Source organism: Glycine max, chromosome 8 (genome assembly GCF_000004515.6).
Source record: "Glycine max cultivar Williams 82 chromosome 8, Glycine_max_v4.0, whole genome shotgun sequence".
Lineage (NCBI taxonomy): Eukaryota > Viridiplantae > Streptophyta > Magnoliopsida > Fabales > Fabaceae > Glycine > Glycine max.
In genome coordinates this window covers 22,068,908-22,091,648 of record NC_038244.2, presented here as the reverse complement: position 1 = coordinate 22,091,648, position 22,741 = coordinate 22,068,908, and the positions used below count along the sequence as shown (strand labels likewise).

Sequence of the window (22,741 nt, the reverse complement as noted above, 5' to 3'; positions counted from 1 at the left end):
TAATGGTCTTTGTCCAATATGCCTTAGTTAAGAGGAAAGTATTTTTCATATCCTTTGTGATTGCCATTTCTTAGTGGGGCTATAGAAGCTGATTTATTTTCTAAACTTAGACATAGAGAGAGGATTTTTTGGAACCAGCAGCTTCCTCAATGGTTGGATCTCAATTTGAACCATACTGGGTTGGATAAGGTGGGTTGGAGCCTTATTTTTTGGTCTAACAATTGAGGCCATTTGGATAAGAAGGAATGACAAAGTGTTCAACGACTTTTGGAGGGAAAATTATGATATTTACACCTATCTGCCCAAGACCACTTTGAATCTCTAGATGATGCATAGAGATGAGAGTAAATCATTCGAGGCTTTGCCCAAATAGTATGAAGTTCTTTTGTTGGGAGCCTCACCGTCATGATTTTGTTAAATTAAATTGTGATAGGGATCTATCCTTAGCTACAAACATTGCTTCTGTGGGAGGCCTTATCAGAAATGATTGGGGTCATTTTATCGTGGGATTTGCGGCAAATGTGGGTCATTGCACCATTGTGAAGGCTGAGCTCTGGGCCATCCTCCATGTGACTCAATTAGCTATCAACAGAGGCTTCAAGAAGTTTGAGATTGAAATAGATTCGCAGTTGGTTGTTCAATTCATTTCAAAAGGGGTATCTCAACATCATCCTTGTTGCTCTAGTGCAAAATATTAATCTGGTGCTAGATCAATTAATTCGTCGTGTCTATAGAGAAGCTAACACCCATGCGAATGCTTTAGCCAATTGGGGTTGATCTCTTGACCAAGAGATGGGAGTCACGATTCTGAATTTTGCTCTTTCTTTTTTGAGTTTGTCTCTGCTAGACGATGCTTTAGCGGTTACTTTTTATAGATAATTTTTGTCTTTGGTCGTTTCTGGACTGCCCTTAATAAAAAAAATATATATGACCATTGAAGCAAACAGTCCACATCTGTTTTAGTTTTTATGCACCTTTGGATATTGTCACAACCCACTATTGAACCATGGATGACACATAGACTATAATTTTCGCTAATCCAAGAATCTTCACTCTAAATCACAATTAAAAGATCAACCAAAAGGGGTTACCGAAAGTTCAATAGAGTTTCCCCTAAAAACAGAACAAACCTCATATTTAATAACCTGTAAAATCATATCATACATCCAAGCAAATCTATATATGTAGATATATATCTAGATCCAACCGTTAGATATCAAGGCCACATATCATAACATAGGCCCTTGAAGTACTATCCAAAATATCAACTAATAGTGATGTTGATCATACATACTAATCATCAAAATGTCTCAAAATATCATAATTACACCATAAGCATATGTATAAGATAGGATCATCTACATATCAACAATAAAAGGATTTTCTCTATATTTATTCCTACCCTTATCCCTATAGTTGCATTATACTGGAGTCACAAAAAAAATACTCTTTATCAAACGCAATGGAGGCCTACCAAAAACATAAACAAATTCATGGGCAAGTCAGCAAATCCTAAGAAGCTTGATACTCAACTACCTGTGTATCAGAGAAAATAAAATGAAAGAAAGGGGTAAGTTACGAAAACTTAGTGAGAGCATAAAATAGAAAGCAGACAGGAAGGAGAGCACAACATAGCACGAGTCTTTACATCCAAAAAGAATTTAAATGACATTAAATAAAAGTGAAACAAATACAAATTAATTTTAGAAACTATTGTATATTGCCTTGAAAACTTTTAGAACTACATATAAACTTATTCAAGAATAATAACTTTATAAACAAACTTTCATTCCACTATGTGTACATAGACCACATTATCTCTTCGTTGTAACAAACGGTAATTATAGAACTACAATATTTAGCTTGTAGGCTTCATTATCTCTTCGTTGCAATGAACGTGTCTTTAGGAACTATGGATATTCAACCCATAGGCTGCATTCTATCTTCGTTGCAGCAAACAGAAAAAAATACACATATATACTACAAGTGTTTGACTCATAGACAAGTTCTACCAACTAATTTTGATAGCATAGTTGTTAACTTTCTGTTTTTGGTTAGTTTTATAGTTAGTTACAACTAACTCTAGTTTTGGTTGGTGTATATAATTAGTCTTGTAAACACTCAGTTTGATGTATGAGAAGATCATTTCAGAAACTGAGTTTTTCCTCCAATTTCTGTTAGAGTTTTTTTCATGGTATCATCCTTGTACACGAAGCTATCTTCGTTCATCATTCTTCCGCTTTTCTCTATTTGAGATTTAGTTTCCATTTTTTTATCCTTCTTGTCTTCTTCTTTTTTATCAACCATGACTGTTAACAATCAGCATTCAACTTCTGATCACCTTGTCAACCCTGCCAATCCCTATTTTCTTCATCCCGGAGAGAATCCCGCCATTGTTCTTGTTTCGCCACCGTTGACCAAAAACAACTTTCATCAATGGGAACGTGATATGATTATGGCACTTGAATCCAAGAACAAGGAGCATTTCCTCTTTGGCACACTTCCCTATCCTCCATCGATAGATCCAATGCATGAAGCTTGGAGGCGTTGTAATCGCATGGTGATGTCATGGCTCGCTCGTTCGATGACTCCTTCGATCAAGCAATACGTGATGTGGATGGATTCGGCATTTGAAATATGGAAAGATCTCAAGGATAATTTTTCGCATTCTGACAAGTTTCGCATTGCTGATCTTCAAGATAAAATCCAAAGTTGTAAGCAAGGTGATTCCAGCATTTCTAAGTATTATACTCGTCTGAAGATTCTGTGGAAAGAAATGGAATTGTATTGATGTTTTTTGCTATGTACATGTTCTAGTAGTTGTTCTTGTGGGCTCATTCCTAAACTTAAGAAAGAACGTGAAGATGACTATGTAATTCGTTTTTTGCATGGTCTTAATGATATGTATGCACCGGTTCAGTCTCAAGTCATGCTTATGGAACCTATGCCTCTTTTAGTTAAAACCTTTTCTCTTGTGCTTCAACATGAAAGAGAATTTATTGGTGAATCTAGTTCTCAATCACCTACTGATACTGTTGCTTTATCCACTGTTAAAAATAGTGACAATTCCACCTCCTTCAGTAAGGGTTTTCCCAATTATAACAAGATTCCTGGTAATTCTGGTAAAGGATCTAAAGGCAATAAGCTTTGCACTTATTGTGGAAAAACTAATCATACTGTTGAGACATGTTTTTTCAAGCATGGATTTCCTGCTGGATATAGAAATCATGGTAAAGGAGGTTCTTCAAATTTCAAATCTTCTGCTAGCTTGGCTGAAGCAGATTCTGATACAGCTTCACAACATGGTACCTAGGAGGACAGTTCCAACCGAGACCAGTTTTGTTTGTCCAAAGATCAGTACAATGTCATCATAGCTCTTCTTCAGCCGACCAAGGACTCTTCTACTTCTGTTAATCACATTCAACATTATGTGATTAATTAGTCAGGTATTGTCTCTTCTCTTTGGATTCTTGATAGTGGTGCCACAGACCACATATGTCCTGATAAATATTCTTTTTCATTTCTTAAGAAGATCAAACCTATTCATGTTTGACTTCCTAACAATAGTTTTGTTACTACATCTTTTGCTGGTGACATTCAGCTAGGTGATTTTCTTTTAAAGAATGTTCTGTATGTTCCCCATTTCTCTGTTCACCTTGTTTTCCATTTCAAAGCTTCTTAGCACTATTGATTGCTTAGTCATTTTCTGTAAATCCATTTGTCTAATTGTGTAGACCTTCAACTTCAAGATGATTGGAGTAGCTAAGCAACATCATGGTCTCTTCCATCTGCAGGATTTCAGTGATTTGAATTCTTTTTCTTTTTTTAAAGATTCTATTATAAATGCTACTGATAGTTCCATGTTATGGCACTCTAGGCTAGGCCATACTTCAAATAAAGTGTTGCACCAGTTATGTTCTCAATATAATGAAATTTCTTTTGATTCTTTTCATCCTTGTGATACTTGTCATTATACTAAGCAAAAGAAATTGCCCTTTTCCAATCAGTACTATTGTTAGCTCAAAGTTTTTTGAATTAATTCATGTTGATATTTAGGGCCCCTATTCTATCCCTCTTTTGAAGGCCATTGATTTTTCTTAACAGTTGTCGATGACTTTAGTAGATTCACTTGGATCTACTTACTAAAAACTAAAGTCGAGGTTAAAATTGTGCTTCCAAACTTTATTCTCCTCATTCAGAACCAATTTTCAGTAAAATTGAAGAAATTAAGATCAGATAATGGTAAGGAGTTTTTTTTTTAACAGATTTTTTTGCCATACATGGAATCTTTCATGAGACATCTTGTCCTGAGACTCCTTCACAGAATGGCATTGTTGAGAGAAAACATCAACATCTTTTAAATGTTGGTCGTGCTTTGTTGTTTCAATCTAAACTTCCTATTCACTTTTGGTCTTATGCTATTAGACATGTTGTCTATATTATCAACAAGCTGCCATCCTTCTTGTTAAACCATAAAAAAATCCCCTTTTCAACTTGTTTTTGGTTTTAAACCTGATTTTTCAAACCTCATAACTTTTGGTTCTCTGGCTTTTGCACATACTTTGGATTCAGGCAGAACTAAATTTGATAAAAGGGCTTCCAAATGCATTTTTCTTGGCTACAAGACTGGTACAAAAGGCTATCTTCTTTTTAATCTCCACTCTCATTCTTTTCTTGTTTCAAGAAATGTGATCTTTTATGAGAAAGTTTTTCATTTTACTGTTGCCAACACTGGTACTTGCAATGATGTTCCTTCTGATTTTTCCAATTTTGACTCTCTTGTTGATGTTGATGTTTCTACTCAAACTCAAGATTTTCATCAACATTTATCTTATCAGAATCAAGTACTAGAACCTTTGTCCAATTCTTCTACTAAATCTATTTCTAATAATGACATATTTCCAATCACTGTAGATCCTGTCAGATTCTCTACTAGACTCAAAAAAACCTCTTGGTTATTTGTCTGATTACTACTGTGACACTATTTCTTCTTATTCTTCTCCTCATTTTACAACTCCTTATCCTTTGTAATCCTTTCTTTCTTATTTTAAGTGTTCTGTTGATCATACTTCTTTTTGCTTGTCCATCTTTGCTCATCCTGAGCCTCATTCCTTTAAAGGGACAAAAAAACTTGATTGTTGGAAAGAGGCTATGATGACAGAACTATAGGCTCTTCAGGCTAACCAAACATGGTCTTTGTTTAAGCTTCCTTCAGGCAAGCCTCTTGTGGATTGTAGATGGGTATACAAAGTTAAGTATATGGCAGATGGTACTTTGGAGAGATACAAAGCTAGGTTGGTGGCTTAGGGTTTTACACAAACAGAGGGGGTTAATTTTTTGAAACCTTTTCACCAGTTGCCAAGTTGACTACTATGCGGTTTCTTTTGTCTGTTGTTGTTGCCAACAATTGGTATCTTCAATAGCTTGATGTGGATAATGTCTTTCTACATGGAGACCTCCATGAAGAGGTTTACATGAAACCTCCACCTAGCATGCACATTTCTGATCCTAGCCTTGTATGTAAATTGTAGAAATCATTGTATGGATTGAAGCAAGCTATTAGGCAGTGGAATCAGAAGTTGTCTTCTGCTCTCCTTCAACCCGGCTATGTTCAGAGTACTTCAGACTATTCCTTGTTTGTCAAGCAAACTGCTTCTTCTTTTACATCATTATTAGTTTATGTTGATGATGTTGTACTTACTGGAAATAATTTAGCTGAAATCAATTCAGTCAAATAGCAGCTTCATGATCAATTTCACATTAAAGATCTGGGTGATTTGAAGTTTTTCTTAGGCTTTGAGGTTGCAAGATCTAAGGCTGGTTTGGTTCTTAATCAAAAGAAGTTTTGTTTGGAAATCCTTTCTGAATTTGGTCTTACTAGTTGCAAGCCAGCCAATTCTCCTGCTAATGCTTCTGTTAGATTGAATTCTGATGAAGGAGATCTTCTAGAAGATGTCACTTCTTTCAGGAGACTTATTGAAAAACTCCTTTACTTAACCAATACTCCACCAGACATTGTTTTTGTTGTTTAGCAAGTCAGTCAACTTGTTTCCAAGCCCAGAACTCCTCACCTACAAGCTGTTTTAAGGATTTTGAGATGTTTGAAGGGATCTCCAGGCTTAGGCCTGTTCTATTCTGTTGATAATGACTTGAAGATCCAAGCCTTCTCTGATTCAGATTGGGCAACATGTCCAGTTAGCAGAATATTAGTCACTAGTTATTGTATTTTTCTTGGCAAATCCTTGATTTCTTGGAAAACTAAGAAACAAACCACAGTTTCTTGGAGTTCTACTGAAGCTGAGTATAGAGCTCTTGCTTCTCTTACTTATGAATTACAATGGCTGAAGTACCTTTGTGATGATATTCATCTTCCTATTCCTGTTCCTTTTTGCACTTTTTCTGATAGTGAGTCTACGATTCAGCTTGCCAAGAATCCCTCCTTTCATGAGAGAACTAGGCATATTGAAGTAGATTGTCATTTGATTCGTATCAAGATTCAACAAGGCCTCATTCTATTGTCTTATGTTCCTTCTGGATGTCAATTAGTTGATGTGTTCACCAAGGCCTTGTATCCAAATCCTTCCAAGCAGAATGTGTGCAAGTTGGGCCTTGTTAATATACATTGCCCTCCTTGAGAGGGGGTATTAGGATTTGACAAGTTCTACCAACTAATTATGTTAGCTTAGTTGTTAACTTTCTATTTTTGGTAGCTTAGTTGTTAAGTTTCTGTTTTTGGTTAGTTTTATAGTTAGTTACAACTAACTCTAGTAACTTGTGTATATAGTTAATCTTGTAAACATTTAGTTTGATATATGAGAAAATCATTCCAGAAATTGATTTTTCCCTCCAATTTCTGTTAGAATTTCTTTCATTAACTAACATTATACTATCATATATCTTTTTAATTTATATGGGTAGAATTGTAGGAAAACTTTTAGATTCGTATGCATGAATTTCCACCAATTTAAACATGGAATTTTTTTAGTTGTGATATGAACTTGGATTTAATACTACACTTATTGGGACATGGCAAATTAACTCAGTCAAATGCACTAATAGTTTTGCAATAAAGTTAAGTACATGAATAGAGGAAAATAGTAATGTTTGTCGTGATTTTAGGTTTGTAAGTCAAATAAGTTACTTGCCTTATCCATATTCTAGAGATACATTAAGGAAGGAATGTTAATTTTTTAATTATCTATATTTTAGAGATACATTAATTCTTTTCAAAAGCTTTGACCCATTCCTTGTTTGCAAATCTCTTAAAGCATTAGCTTTACCATGCATCCACCTTATATTGAAACATATCAATCAATGTGAAAATATTAACATGCAAATAAATATTAGAAAATGTTGAATGGTGCAAAAACGTATGAATGACAAGAATGATGTGGTGTCTCATTTAGTCTAACCATCTAGCGTAATATAATATTTGCTTGTATTTTTTTTATCAGCCAAATAAATTTTATTCAATTGGGGTACAAGGGGTACTATTTCATGCTTCTTTCTTATGTATGATTCTGAAGCCAAATCAAGTTTCAACATCCTCAGTTATGACAACAACAAATCACAGAGTAGGTGGTAATATTAATTCAAGGCTTAATTCTACATTGATCTATTGCATGCAGCAGGTTATGTTAGCCACTTCAAATGAATTTATAGCACACTGCTCATTGGGGTTTAGCAATGTTGAAGGCAAGCCCTCATTCATGTAATACATCCACTTAATTTCAATCTCGGTACTTTGGCCAATGCATATTAAATGTTCTCGTAACACCTGCTGGAGGTATACTAAATAGAATGCATCACCATTATTCATTTCACATAAAGCTGAAATTAAACACCATATGGACGGAAATACAACACATTTTCTAATAGTCAATGATAGACAAACCTGACTACGGAACAGTACGACCTCCAGGTAAGTGAACAAGCCACCAATAACACCAACTGAATGTTTCCCAAGAGCTCCTACACAAATACAAGGAAATAGATCAAAATGTGAATTGTTTGAACATTCAACAAGGCCCACTAATTGTGTATTTAGATCCCAACAGTTTGTTTCCTATACAACCCCATAAAACCAACAAAGTTAGATGTGAAAGTGTAAGCCCGAAAACAAACCTAGCCTTCAATGCGATCGGTTTGACACGACGACGATGACACACCATGTTCTACGGCTGGTGAGTCACGGAGGACATCAGAGAAGTGAGGGTAAAATACGTAAGGTGTTCCGCCTCTTTATAGTTGCAAAATTTGTCAACAAGTGTACTGAGTCACACAAATAGTATAAAACGACAAGACCAAGTATCGTATCCACAGGGAGTTTGTTTCATTCAGAAAAGCATTCATTCAATAAATAAACATTTGTATAACATCATGAAATGGAAATTAAAACAGAATATAGTTGCAATTCTAAAGATAAATACAAAATTAACTAAGTAAATGTGAGAATAAACAGATGATTAAAATGTTGGGCCTTTCTACTGAGTGGCTTGATGCATTTAAGGGTTTTTCTCTATTTAATGTTATTTTTGTGTTCGATGCTGAGGACAATTATCCCAAACATCGATGTCTCTCATGAATGGGTTAATTCTAATTAAACCTCGTTCTCGGATCCCTCGTCGAACATAACCTAACCGAACAACATTAAGATCACAACATATTGAAAACTAGAGTCTCTGCACTCCGTGTCCAGACAATACAGTTATCTAGCCCTGCTCTATCCAGTTCTAAGGATTCAAAAATTTTTCCAATGCTAAAAATCCTAACTTTACACACAGATAGATGATCATACCAAAAGCATGCAAAAATTAAGTGCAGATAAAAGCAATGAGCACATCAAAACAATATTAAATAGATAGTAAAAAATATTTACATCAATACTCAGCAGAAATTCCCAACAAAAGCTTTAGCCTTCCATAGCAAGTTATCACCTTTCAATTACAATAGGAGGTTTTGGAAGCAAAATTCAAATTACACAGTAGTGAGGATGTCTCCTCCACCTCTAGGAACCTAAAAATCACTCTAAAACCTAGAATCCTCTTGAAAGCTAAGATTTTTGGTGCTCCCTTGCCCTATTGCGTCTCTCACGTAGTAATTCTCTATGTTTTCTGCCAAAGCTCAGATATCCCCTGATTTTTCCAACTTCAACCTTTAAAAGGGCTTTCTATCCTCGAAGGCTCGCTTAGTGTCATTTTCGCGCTAAGCGCGGGCTAGTGATTTTTGGCTGCGCGCTAAGTGACAAAAAAGACAAACGACTCGCTGAACGAGCTGATGGCGCGCTGGGCGCAAGCATGCGTGGCAGATTCTCTTCCAGATTCCCTTGACTCGCTAAGCGAGCTGATGTCTCGCTTAGCGGATGTTACTCGCTAAGCGCATGTCTCGCTTAGTGAGACACCCACTGCAACAACCTTCTATTTCTTCATCTTCACCTGAAACTGAAGTTGAAAACTCATTAATTCACATTGAAGGGAATATCTTTGCATAAAAATTAAACTAAACATAAAAATATGTGCAAACCTACAAAAAGAACTATAAATTGGGGAAAAGACACAAATTTCATAATGCTTTTCAACACAAAAGTTAGTGGTAAATGACGACTAACATAAGGTCACTAGCTTACTTCAAGCACGAGGGTCATCAATCTGTGAGTGACTTCACCCACCAACCTCATTTAATTAATTGACACCGTATACGACGGCAGTGTGTCAAAAAATGTCGTGGAATTCTCATTTCAACGACGGTCCCATTAGAAGCTGTCGTTGTATGATGCATTTGAAGATGAGTTATGCTACACTGTCGTTGTTGATGCATACCATAATTACAAAAAAACCATCGTATTGTCTTCTAAGACGATTTCAAAGGACTGATGTAGAAAATGCGCGTAAAAACATCTTTTTATAGTAATGTAAGTAACAATAAGTAATAATTAATATATAACGATTCTGTTTATGCCACCTAACAAATGATACGTTCAACTTTTTTAAAAATATATTTTTAGCTTCTAATGATTTTTACTAATTAAGCATGTACAATTCACTTGGCTTCTTCTTAGTAGTAGTTCTATTGGCATAAGGGTAAGATGAAAGGTGTGGAATTGGAGGAGGTTGACACATCAGCAAATCATATGATGTGGCAAAAAATATAATATTGATGTATAAGCATGCATCTAAAAAATTATATATTATAAATAGATATATATAAAACAATGAAATGGTGCATTTCAAATATCTTATTTATTTGTGTAAAATAGTTGCTCATATACATATAAATACTTATTGTTGTGTTGATATCTTATATAGTTGCAAACACTCTTGGTTGACTTTGATTGTAATAATAATATTATTGTTAGTCTAGTAGAAGCCTATAGAGTCACATACATAGAGTAATTGATCAGAGTAGTTGGATAAATAAATGTGATTTAATTTAATTCATAGTTAATTAATAAAATATGATTTAAGTAATTAACAACATATTTAGTTAAATGAGAGGCGATATGATAATATGATAAATTAGATATGATTTAAGTATTTATATGTATATCTAATCAAATCAAATGTGATTTCATAAGATAAAATTGTGTCATATCGAATCAATATTTAATGAGATTAAGATTTAAGATAAATCATTTTCTTATATACTATGTATATGAGAGAGGGTGACATACACAAATAGATGAATACTAAGAAATTCACTATTGAGTGAGAGAGAGATGTGTCTTCCAAACTTGTCAACCAAATCCCAAACAATCCTACTTGTCTTGGTTAATAAGTAGTTTATGAAATGTTTCTTTTCGCTCATGATCAAGGTTATCAAACTCGAGAGTTTACGTAGACTCGTGAGAGTTTCATAGACTCAACTTATTGACTCGTAAGAGTTCACTTCTTATAAAATAATAATAAAACATCTATAAATAACATAGCAATTAAATATTTCAACAATATAATTAAGTAAAATAGTAAATCATAAATTTTTCAATACTTAAATAACCAAGTCTAGTAATGCATCACTACTAGATAATACCTTGCAAATGTTATAATAGTGGTAGATCATTCCCATCGAGGATTTGATGTTATTAGAAAACAAGGGTTTGATGTTATTAAAGATCAAAATTTTTGTATTTAAGAATAACACACTAAATGAAAGTATGTTAAACACTAAACAGACAAAAAACAATTTAAAATGACTTATATTTTGGTCTAATTTTTTTAACTTGCTGACTTGTTGACTCGGTGATAATCTTGAGAGTCGAGTTTATTTAGAGTTTATAGAGTCTGCCCAGAGTCTACGAGTTTATTCAAGAGTCAACTCACAGAGGGTAAGTAAATTCGTAAACTCGTAGGAGTTAGAGAGTTAACTCGATAGTTTAATAACCATGCTCATGATCTCTTACAATTTTAAAATTATAGACTATGACCCCAATAGTTTTAACCAAGGTTAGGCCTAGTATCCTTAAAAATAATCTATTTAAACAAACACATTCTAATAAAAATATTGAGAGTTAACATATTGAAAATCAAGTGATAATTAGACAAGTTGTATATTTTTTTAAATAAAAAAATATGTTAAACAAAACAATTTGATTGAAAATAAATTAGGATACTATGGAAGGAGAAAGGGAGAGAAGGAGAAAGAGAAAGAGTGTGTGTGAGAAAAAAAATGATCCAATTTTTTAGAGAGAAAGAGAAGAAAAAGAATAAATGTGAAATAGTTTAAAGGTATCGTATTTTATTTTATTTTAATTATATTATAATTCACATGCTAACAATATTTTATTATTTTAAATTTAAGTAAATACATTATCATTTACTGTGTATTACATGAGCTTAAATACTAGTTTAATCCTATATTATGAATTGACAATATCATTTTTCTTCTCATTCTCAATTTAAATTATTTAAAACAAATAAAAATATAATTATATATTCAAAAATATTTATTATTCATATTATAAGTTATTATATAATTTTGCCTTAATTTTTATATAATTTAAAATTTTAAAAATATCAATTCATTATAAATCATAATTATGTAAAAAATAAATATTTATTCCACACAATAATTTATTTTGATAAATATTTATTTTGATGTAATGTACATATAATTTTTCCCTCCGTAACGTACTTGCTCTCTCTACTCTCTAGACACGTCTTAATGTCTTATATCATTATCATATACTTGTTGTACTTGGAGTATAAGAACATCAGAGGGAGGTGCAACTTGTCTCAATGAATGAGTATCGTAGAGATATTTTAATTTAATAATTTTAATCAGAAAAAAATACTATAGTCATTGTCCTTCAGAATTTATTAATAACATAATTTTTTTTTGAAGGGTTATAGATTCGTCCACCCACCCACCAAAAGAAGGGACATTAGAGAAGAGGGAGGGAGAGAGAGAGAGTGAAATGTTTTGCTTCCTCTAATCTGGCGAATCATTCGTTCTAGCAAATTTTGCCGAAAACTCCAAAACCCTCTTTTAGTAAACTCGATTAACGACAATCTCAATCTTCTACAGCTTATCCTATATCTCTCTCTTTTCTTCTCTTCCCCCAACAACAATTTCAATCAAAACTCTCTCTCAGGTACCTTTTTTTTTCTCCCCAAAGATTATACCTTTGTCGTTTTCTCGCATACCCTCTTTTGATTTTGATCGTTTGATTGCCTTCTTATTTGATAATCGCAACTGGGTATCTCTTTCTTTTTTTGTTTCGTTTTTTTCTTTTCTGGGGTTCATCAATTTGGGTGTTTTCTCGGTTGAATTTTTCTTTTTCTGAGAATTCAGGTGTTTTCTCGGTTGAATTTTTCTTTTTCTGAGAATTCAGGTGTTTCTCACTAGACAATTGATGTATGTGATTTTTGTCCATCTTATTTTATTTATTAACGTTTCAATTCGTAGGATGGAGGCATCGTTTGCTTTTACGTTTAAGGTTGTTTGCCTAAACGGTAAATAGTAAAAATTAGTGATTGTGATTTTTCAGCTGAAAGGTAAATGATGATCCTTCTGCTGGTTGATGTACGAGCATAGCTTACCAGTGAAGTAACGAATCATTTTTGCCACAATTTGAAGGAACATTGCAAGCAGATTATAGCTTTCCCTTGGAACACTCAAATTTGTATTAGTCTTTTTCAAGTTTTTGGTGTTCTCTAAGTTTTATTGTACTTTTTTTTTACCCTTGGAGGGAAAATAATAGTATGTTGATCTTATTTTGGAGTCCTGATTTGCCAATGATGTTTTGTATACGTGATGCTTTGGATTTGAAGCATCAACATTAATTGAATTGCATTGCTCAATGGCAGGCCCGTAGAAAAATATGTTATTTTGATTTGTCAATTGCATGAGTGAAAGCTTCTGCTACAATCTTCCCAAATTGTTTGTTTTCAGTGATATTTATGCGGTTTTGGTGTATGTTTCAGGTGATTAAGAGAATCAGAGTTTGCTTATCCATATAACAGATCACCCGAACAGAAGAGGGAGGGTACTGGTTTGCGGAGTCAATTGGACTTCTGCGAGCTTAGAATCCTCTCTCCTTTATTTATTAACGAAATCATAGTCATTAGTCTTGGCTAGTGCTGTTGGGGACTCTTTTTCACAAAGCGTGCATGTAACAGCATCCATGTTTTGGTGATCTTTGAGTTGAGAAGAGAGAAAAATTTAAGTTGAAAAAGTGAGGGATATTGAAGCTAAAACAATGGGTGCAGTTTGTTGCTGTTTCAATGTTGATGATTTTGAAGATTATATGAATCCAAATAGTTCTGTATATAGGAACTGTATGTGTCTCAGTTGCTTCGTACAGAACTTTTTGACTGTGGTATGTCTCTAACTCCAAACTCCCTGTCCTCTTCCATTCCCTTGTTTTATTTTGATTCACTTTTGGACGGACCCCATCTTATGTGTTATCCGTTTTTTGAATTTAACATCTTGCATATGGTCATGTCTTGATGCACTGTTTTTGCTGGTAATTCCATACTTGTGAAGCGGCAAACATACCTGCTACATTAGTAGGAGCTTGTGTTGTTTTTTGTTTGTATTGTCGTACATATGCTTCCTCTTTATTGTTCCGTTGCTCAGGACTATATTGTGAAAAAAATACTCATAAAATGTTTTGGAAAACCTTTAGTCTTGAACTATATCATCCAAAACATTACAAATGGTGATGTATTTCATACATGCATTTTTGCAAAATTGCTAATCTAAATTAAATGTTGTAACTAACGAGAACTATAAATGTTAGAAGTGAATCTTAAATTTAAACTGCCCCTTAGCTCATTGTGTGAGGGATATTTTTCTTGACGCCCTGATGCTAACTTGTAAGAAGGCCATGAAAAATTAAATAAGAGAAAATTGTAATCACCTATAATTTAGTTTAGGAAAGCTTTGCTGCGTCTGTTAATCTATGTAACTTTGGTGTTAATTCAAAGTATTGATTGCCGTGTACATTAATATTCAGTAGACAACATTTAAAGAATACTTTAGTCTTAGATCCCCTTACAATATGGGAACTGTACTCCATATAAATTATATATTATAACTGTTTCCAATCTACCTCAAATTTCAGTATGAATCAATATTCCGTAGAGGGGAAGTGCATGCGATTCCTTCATCTATTCAGGGTGCAGCATCTATGACTTCTACAGCTTCACTTGATAATTCTCTATCTGACATGTACCGTTCTCCTCCAAGGCCCTTGCCTTATGATGCAGACCCCAGGTTTTTCCGTTCACAGCGTGAAGGACTAGTGTCAAGACGTGAGAAGGGTTCAAGTCATTTGAATGAAGAGTCAGAACCTCTAAGAGGTGATGTAGATGCTGACTCAGAATCTTTAAATTCTGGTGGCAAATGGAATGATACCAGTGAAGATGGATCAAAGGAATACCGTTCCAAGTCCTCTGTAAGACTCTCATCAGCAAAACTTACAACTGGAGCTGGGGTTGTCTATTCATCCTCAGAAGAGGAGGATGTCTGTCCAACTTGTCTTGAAGGTAAGAGTGTTTTTTCTTTTTTTGGCCAATTTCAGAACTGTTGTAGGAGGATGTTAGGCAAGAGGAATCATCTACTGTAGCTAAGCCGTTGCTACGGCACAGTAGGAAGAATAAGATGAGAAGGAGTGCCAGTTAGGCTGTTGGGAGTTAGTTAGACTCTGCCAACTGTCAACAGCTGGCAGGGTAGTTAGTAGTTTTGAATATATAGCATCTTTCTTGAGAAGGAAAAGGGGGAGAAGGAATTGATTGTATTGAGAGAACCTGAGAAGTGTCTCAGTGTTGTAAGGGGAGAGAGTGCTCTCCCTTGTGTAAAGTGTGAAAGAACTATCAATAACAGTGAATCCTTTATCTCTGCGTGTAATGTCTTGTGTGCGTCTGTTCTACCTCTAGTTGCAGTTAGTAAAGTAGAGAAGATTCCTAACAGAGGATGGCTGTTATACTGAAGATTATGGATACTAGTTAAATAACTTATATTAATATATAAAATGCTCAAAAATAAAAAAATACCCAAAATTAAAGACTAATTCATTGTGAATATTAAATTTCATAGTCTTGAGATAGATTCACAAGTCAGTTACCACAAAAGTCAAGGAACAAAAAGGATGGCTCAATGCATGAGGTGCCCAGTTAGTGAGGGTTTGGAAACGGTAGATGTACACAACCTTACTCCTGTAGAGGCTATTCCCAGAATTTGAACTTGTGACCTCCATGACTCTGTGTCACAAGGCAGCAATCTAACCTCCACGATTCTTACGTTTGTTTCAATTGTTTTTGCTTGCAGAATACACTGAAGAGAATCCGAAGATAGTGACAAAATGCTCTCATCATTTTCATCTTGGTTGCATTTATGAGTGGATGGAAAGAAGTGACAGCTGTCCTGTTTGTGGGAAGGTAATATTTACTTGGTATTTTCGAATTATTTCTCACTGAAATGACCAAGTTCAACAGAAATTAGTGCATAGAACACATCAAAGCAGTAGGATGAGAACCTGGCTGAACCAGTCAGTTCAACCAGAAACCAGCAAACTGACCATATCTCTGGTTCAGTTCTGTAAACTGTATGGTGTCCAGAGTGCAAACCCTTGCAAACTGGCTTGAACCAGTCAGTTCCAGAACAAACTGGTTAACAGGTCCAATTCCCATTCTAATGGGCTTGTGTGCCAACATGTTACTTAGTTGGAAGTTGGAACATTTCAATTGGAAATCTGCAAAAGAGCAAAAGCTAGGATTTAAAAACCATCTAATTTATGTGTTTGACAGTTTCAGCTTGGTTCTAATGATATTTTTCAATTTAAGTGCAAATCATTTATGATTTTACTGTTACTATTATATTGATCTAACTGTTCTATTGTACTGCAATTAAATATGAGCATCACTGGAAAGCTAGAACTTTTATAATAATTCGTGTATTGACAATGTATGTATTTTATATGGGTAGAGCTAAAAGCTGCACTAGAAGTTGGAATGGAATGAATCACGATATTTAATTATTTTTATTTTGGTGTAGGTGATGGTATTTGATGAAACGACTGATTGAAAAGGTTTATGTCGTGGATGATACCAACAACAGAGGAAAGGAAATATACAGTATAGACATTGTGAATACTTCAGATTAAGCGCTTATCATGTATAGTAAGTATATAACATTTTTATTAACCATCACTGTAAGTTCAATCTCATCCAAGTTGTTTCTATATTTATACTTTTCTCCCTTGCCAAAACATCCAAGATTAAAAAAAAAAAATGCCATTTTAGATGGCGACTTTGTCATGGTTTCAACAGTTTGCCATGTAATAGAATGATTTCCTCCCTCTTTTTACTTTTTGTTTTTATTTATGAGTTTGAATTTTGGAACCACTCTTCCAAGGTTATTTCCCACCCCCACCCCCAAAACAATGACGTGAGGGACGGATACCGATGCTTAATCCATAAGTTCAATTTAAATGCAACTGATGAGCTGTACGACCGAGAGAAGGAATTCAAGGGAGCAAAAATTGAACTAATCTAACATTGGATAAATTTGTTGGTTCATTAAAACATTGCTAATTTTTAAAGTAATCGAAATGAACTTACGGTGTAATTTTACATTGTTATGCAATTGTAAATTGATTAGATAATTATTTTAAAAGTTAATAAATTTATCATAGGGATCAGATGAATGTGTACAAAATTTTATACTGTGTATAATCTTTTTTTTTTTTTCTCAACTGAAATAAGTATGCAAAGCCAAATTTGAAATTTTTTTATTTATAATTTTATATTATTCAACTCATCATATAGGATAATTTCTACAGATTTGGTGTACTTTGATATCTTTTTTCATCCAACTAAATTCTCTATTAGCGCAATGCTTTTACCTGTTTTTTGAGCAACAGTGTCAAGGTGGTATTTCTAAAAGCTTAAATATGTAAATTTATTGTAAGCAGTAAGACTTGTGCTAAAGCATTATCTAAGCTAAAATTTGTTTGTTTTTGGTAAATGGGTAAAATGACAATATGAAACTGCCAAAGTCATTTCCAATAGGTGATCATGGAGATAGATCTTAAATTGAAAATCTATTCTTTCAAGATCCATTTACTAGAAATATCTCAAGATTTTCATGCTGGAGGTTTGATTTTTATAGAAAAACTTTGAAGATATGTACGTTTTTTTTAATCATTTTTATTGTCTATCTTCTTGACTGATTCTTGAAGAAAGAAACAAATCCAAACAAAGAAAAAGAAGAAAGGAAGAAGAACAACAACAAAACACAGTGGAGGCCAACAAATACATAACAATATAATTTTAAAAAAATAATGAAAAATAAAATAATTATGTGAAGAGACACGTTAATTGACGCGTGGTGACCGGTGATGACCATGGGCCCAGATCGGAGCATAGCGAGAATGTGGATCAGAAGGGGTGGGGAAGGAAAGAGAGAAAAGAAGAAAGAGAAAAAAAGAAAGAGAAAATGAAAGAGTAGAGGGGGTGGGAGGGGTCTATATTTTTTTCTAAATTAAAAATATATAGTCAATAAATATTTTAATTATTAATAAATTTTGTATTTTTGTTATAATTTTTTTTCAAAATTTAAAAATATATAATTAATTAATTTTAATTATTTTAAAATAAATTATAAATAAATATTAGAAGATATATTTCTTATGAGATTTAAGATCTCAAAATGAAATCTATTATTGGTATAAAAAATTTAAAAAATCTTAAGAGTAATATGACACTTGAGATCCACCAAAAAGATAATTAAAATTTTAAAATGGAATCTCCTGTTAGAGAAGAGATGTCCCAAGAGTATGAGCTTGGAGCCTCAATATAGGAGGGGTGTTGCAGAGTCAATGCACATCAATGTTTTCAGTCAAGAAGGAAATAGGAAAAGGCCAAAAGCCTCAAATTATTGGCTACAATGACAATAGAACATTAGCTTTAATCATTGGATAATTAATTACAAAGCTCCAAGAAACTATCAAGCTCAACCAAAAACTACCACAAAGATAAAAACATGCACGACCTAAAACAACATCTAAAGGCTATTGTGATATCGTACTGCTATCTCCAAATGGTACTACCTGTACCGGAATTGATATTCTTTGCCAAATCAAGCATATTTCTTATAAGGGTGTCAAAAGAAAAGCAGGATGAAATGGATTAGGAAAAAGAAGAAAAAAGTTAATATAGTTAGATATGCAATTTGACTAGAATTTTGTTTAGATCAATTTCTCCACAAATAATAATTAATTAATTTTTTTCTATAAATGGACTTCAATTTTTATAAAAAAATATTCTTATTTAACTTTTTCAAAAATTAGGGCAAACAAATATATTTTTATTTACAGAAATTTAATTCATTGTTTTTTTTATAAGCGTTTATAAAGAAATATAGACTTGCGAAATGTGAAAAGATTGAGCGGATTTGAAAAGTACACAATATTAATGTAGAGCAAGGAAAATCTTCGTGTGACAAGTGAAGAAGAGAAGGGTTTGGGAAAACACGAAGTCACAACTCTCATCAAAGAGACAATCCGTGTCTTTCTACTCGTTGTCTTGTTTTATTTTTAGGCACATCAACCAACGTCAATAAATAACAGGAAGTGGCAAATGCACTTTGTTTTGATCTTGATTTTGATTTCTGAAAAAAAAAAATTGGTACAGAGAGCATAAAAGCTAGTATTTTTATATAAAAGTCAACCAAAACCAAACATTATAATTGTAGTAAGTGGTTGGGCAGTACTAGTTAAGAAGACTGCAATGTCAATTGAATAACAAAGTCATTCAATTTATTATTGTTGCATCCGGTACGCGATCAAAGACAACATGAATTATGAATATTGTCTTACATGATATCAATACAAGTTTCACATTAGATAGATCATTATATTATAAAGCAATGAATGACCAACTTCTTATTTCCTAGGTTGCATTCTTACTATAGAATTAGAAACTGTGAGTAGCTGAAATTCAAGTTGTAGCAACTTGAAAAGCTCTCAAGAAAACTTCAGGGGCTTGTCCACCGCTCAACTTGTGAGTCCCATTAATCTGCCAATTGAATAAGTCAATCACTTCGGTTTGGTTCGGTTCATTATGAGTATGAAAAAACAAACAGTGTTTTCAACGTTGTATAATACACCTACCACGTAATATGGAACCCCTGAAATGTTTCCTGAATTATTTTTTAGTTCCTCCTCAACCTAGGTAAATAGAGTCATGGAAAGCAATATCAGCATTGATGCCATTTCGTGACTTCCTAACAACTAAAGATCATGCTAACATGTTGAAGAAGAGAATACATTAAGCATATTTTAGTTATGATTTGAATTTAGAAACGGCATAATAATTTTACCTCCTTCAAACCATTGTTGGGGTCCTTAAGAAACTCTTCTGCTCCTTCTATACCAACCTTTGCAGCAGATTCCAGAAGAAACTTACTGCACCCAAATTGAAAATGATAATTAATGCCTGTCATTTTAGGAACTAGATTTGAAGACATTTGGTGTAAATGTCCTGCAATATCTGTATGTCCTACCACAAAAGACCACCCATTATCCCATTTTCTATGTCCCAGTTTTTCATACAGAACATTTAATTCCACTTTATTGGTCTTTAGATCTATTATATACTACATACTTCACCTAGTAAGATAAGACTTTTATTGTTCTTGTTAGTACATGAATCTTAATATTTAAATGAACCTCCATTAAAGAAATCAGTTAGCAGTTTTAACATTGCATAAGCAGCGTATAAAAAAAATTAGATATTCAACCACAAAGAAACAGAAAATAAATAAAAAATTAATGTGTCAAGTGAATATTCATATTCATTGAACTGTCAAAATCAAAACAATTCAGCTACTGAAATCCATAGAGATGGACATGTCTTCAAATAAGTATCTAGAATATCCCTTTCCAAGGCATCAAAGAAACAAAGATAAAGTGCCATTAATTGAGCAAACAAAAGGATCACAAAAAAAAAAAAGGCACTTACTGGTCACCGATGTATTTTCCCTGTGTGAAATAGCCAATGTTCAGTTCTTCAACTAGATCATGTTGCTTGTCAAGACCCTGCTGTCTAGCAAAATATATAAGCCTGTGGCTGTCAATAGTGTTTCCCCTGTGGATAATCAAAACAATGGTAGTTGAACCTCAGTTAGAAAACTCTTCTTCAGAACACTCCTCTTCTAAAGTGGTTCATATAAGTTTGTCCATAGATGAAGTGTAAAACCATGTTCAATCTTACGTGAGTCCAGACAAGCTATATTCCAGACCAACATTCTTGAACACCTGCCAAATACCAAATTGACATTATGACTTGATCAAAATTCACAGCTGGGAAGAAATATAAACAGCACAACCAATGCTAACAAAAAGAGTGATTAACAAGATATAAACCTCTGACATCCGAGCTTCCATCCGTTCTGATTGTGATCCAAACTTACTTCTGTAAAACTCCCTCTTGTCAATGCCTTCTTTAGGGGCATCAGGGTTAAGTTGAAAGGGATGCCATATTATCTGTAAGTTAAGTTAAAGCAGCAGATTAACACAGGAAAATGCCAGACACATTTGGTTCCAAGACACACAAACATAGAGGGAGATAAGAGGAGAGTGTTATACCTCAAAGTTGTATTTATCCTTGGAGGAAGCTATGGCCTTGTCTAGATTCTTTTTGCCAACAAAGCACCATGGGCACACAGTATCAGCACTAGCATCGATTCTGATGAGTTTCTTTTCCGAAATCCCACTCATGATGATCTTGCTGTATTTGCAATATCTTTACAACATTACAAGTAAACATAAAGTAAGATAGCTATGACAAGGAAGAAGAATAATCTTAACCAATTACCATTTATTTTTAAGAAAAAAAAGACTCATCAGTCATATTTTCTCCTAATGTCCCTGGACAGTTCTATTTATCCTTTTGAACTATGATCCCTAATTTCATACAGGTACAATCTTGATGATAAATTATGGCTGAACTAATGAATGTGAGATCTGTCAAAAGTCTTTATTTTTTTGTAATTTGATTGGGTAAAATATCAAGACAATAAAATATCAGACAAAACAATGATACAATTTCTTGATTGCTTTTAGTCCTGTTTTTCGGTCAGATTAGAATTTCATTTTGATAATTCATATAGTAAAACTTTGCATTATAGATGAATACAAATTAGTGAGGTAAAACTTCAATTCTAATTGGCAAACAACCACACAAGTATCTAAAGAACTGTGTGCGCCTAGCATCTAATCCCCCATAAAATCTCAATCATTGTAGAACAAGTTATTAATTTGCAATACAAAAGAAGATGTTGGGAAATATCAGAAAAACTTTTGCTCCAAACAAATCTCATGATCAGATTCAGAAACAACCCACCAACAATTCAGTAAACAACAAATTAAAAAGAAAATAAAGTTTGACAAGAGAAGACAAAAAAACAAGCTTTGAGCCAGAATGAAGAGGAAAAGTGATCAACATAATAAAGAACCAACCAGTTTGCATTGAGAATACCTGGTAGGGTAAACAAAGAGGAGAGGCACGAAATTCAAAAGCTTTGCTATCAGATTCAGTTGTATGACATGGTTCAGAGATTAGAACAGGAACAACAAACAAACTTGTCTTTTTTTTATTATAATTATTATTATTTATTATTATATGTTCTGTCTTATTTTCTTTTCCGAATGTGTCGGAAAGTCGTTGTTTCAGGCTGTTTGTTCAGACTTCAGTTCTGACCCAATCCCCCACACCCGATATTATCTTTTCTTTCACATGTTATTATTATTATATTAAAATTATTTAAATATTTCTAAATCTTTTTCTTTCTAATATTTTAATCATTGAATAAAAATATTAAGCATTTTAAAATGTTTCTTAACAATTTATAAATAAATTTTAGAATTTTAAATATATTTTATTTTATTCACCAAAAAATATTTTATTTTATTATTTAATATTCATAAAACAAATTAAAAATATTTACGCGAATATAACAACTTTTTTTCTTACTTTTTACAAATTAAATATAGTTGTTGACTTTAATTATAATGTACAAAGAAAACAAACGTTAAGAACACCGGACATAGAATAAATACTTGTATTCACAGATAAGTTGATGTAGTATCCAAACTTTGAATAAATGATCTGGTGATCTTACTTTTTCTTTAAAATTTTGTCCGATATTAATTCTACTATGTGTTTCAATTTCATGACCTCCGGGCATAGTGAAACCAGCGCAGCAAGAGAATTAGACTGTGTTAACAAAAGGTTCTCGAGCA

The 22,741-nt window shown here is 33.3% G+C and overlaps 2 protein-coding genes across 6 annotated transcripts; one reads left to right on the top strand and one right to left on the bottom strand.

Moving 5' to 3' along the window:
* The first annotated feature begins 12,321 nt into the window (after positions 1-12,321).
* On the top strand, positions 12,322-16,763 carry LOC100788192 (E3 ubiquitin-protein ligase At3g02290). 5 transcript variants are annotated; one of them, XM_006585745.4, is made up of 6 exons: positions 12,322-12,586; positions 12,983-13,117; positions 13,419-13,813; positions 14,561-14,984; positions 15,766-15,875; positions 16,492-16,763. In XM_006585745.4, the coding sequence occupies exons 3-6, from the start codon at positions 13,694-13,696 to the stop codon at positions 16,519-16,521; spliced, it is 684 nt and encodes a 227-aa protein (XP_006585808.1). In that variant the 5' UTR covers positions 12,322-12,586; positions 12,983-13,117; positions 13,419-13,693; the 3' UTR covers positions 16,522-16,763. The 5 variants fall into 5 exon arrangements, with proteins under 5 accessions (XP_006585808.1, XP_003531881.1, XP_040874357.1 ...); XM_041018422.1 differs by having other exon boundaries at positions 12,335-12,586; positions 12,901-12,989; XM_041018421.1 differs by having other exon boundaries at positions 12,335-12,586; positions 12,901-13,117.
* Positions 16,764-19,233: 2,470 nt separating this feature from the next.
* On the bottom strand, positions 19,234-22,152 carry LOC100787661 (uncharacterized protein YwbO). Its single transcript, XM_003531832.5, has 8 exons — positions 21,978-22,152; positions 21,086-21,242; positions 20,864-20,983; positions 20,712-20,755; positions 20,460-20,585; positions 19,819-19,903; positions 19,610-19,666; positions 19,234-19,514 (listed from the first exon to the last, which is right to left on the bottom strand). Exons 2-8 carry the CDS (start codon positions 21,215-21,217, stop codon positions 19,437-19,439), a joined length of 642 nt encoding a protein of 213 aa, XP_003531880.1. The 5' UTR covers positions 21,218-21,242; positions 21,978-22,152; the 3' UTR covers positions 19,234-19,436.
* Between the last annotated feature and the right edge of the window lie 589 nt (positions 22,153-22,741).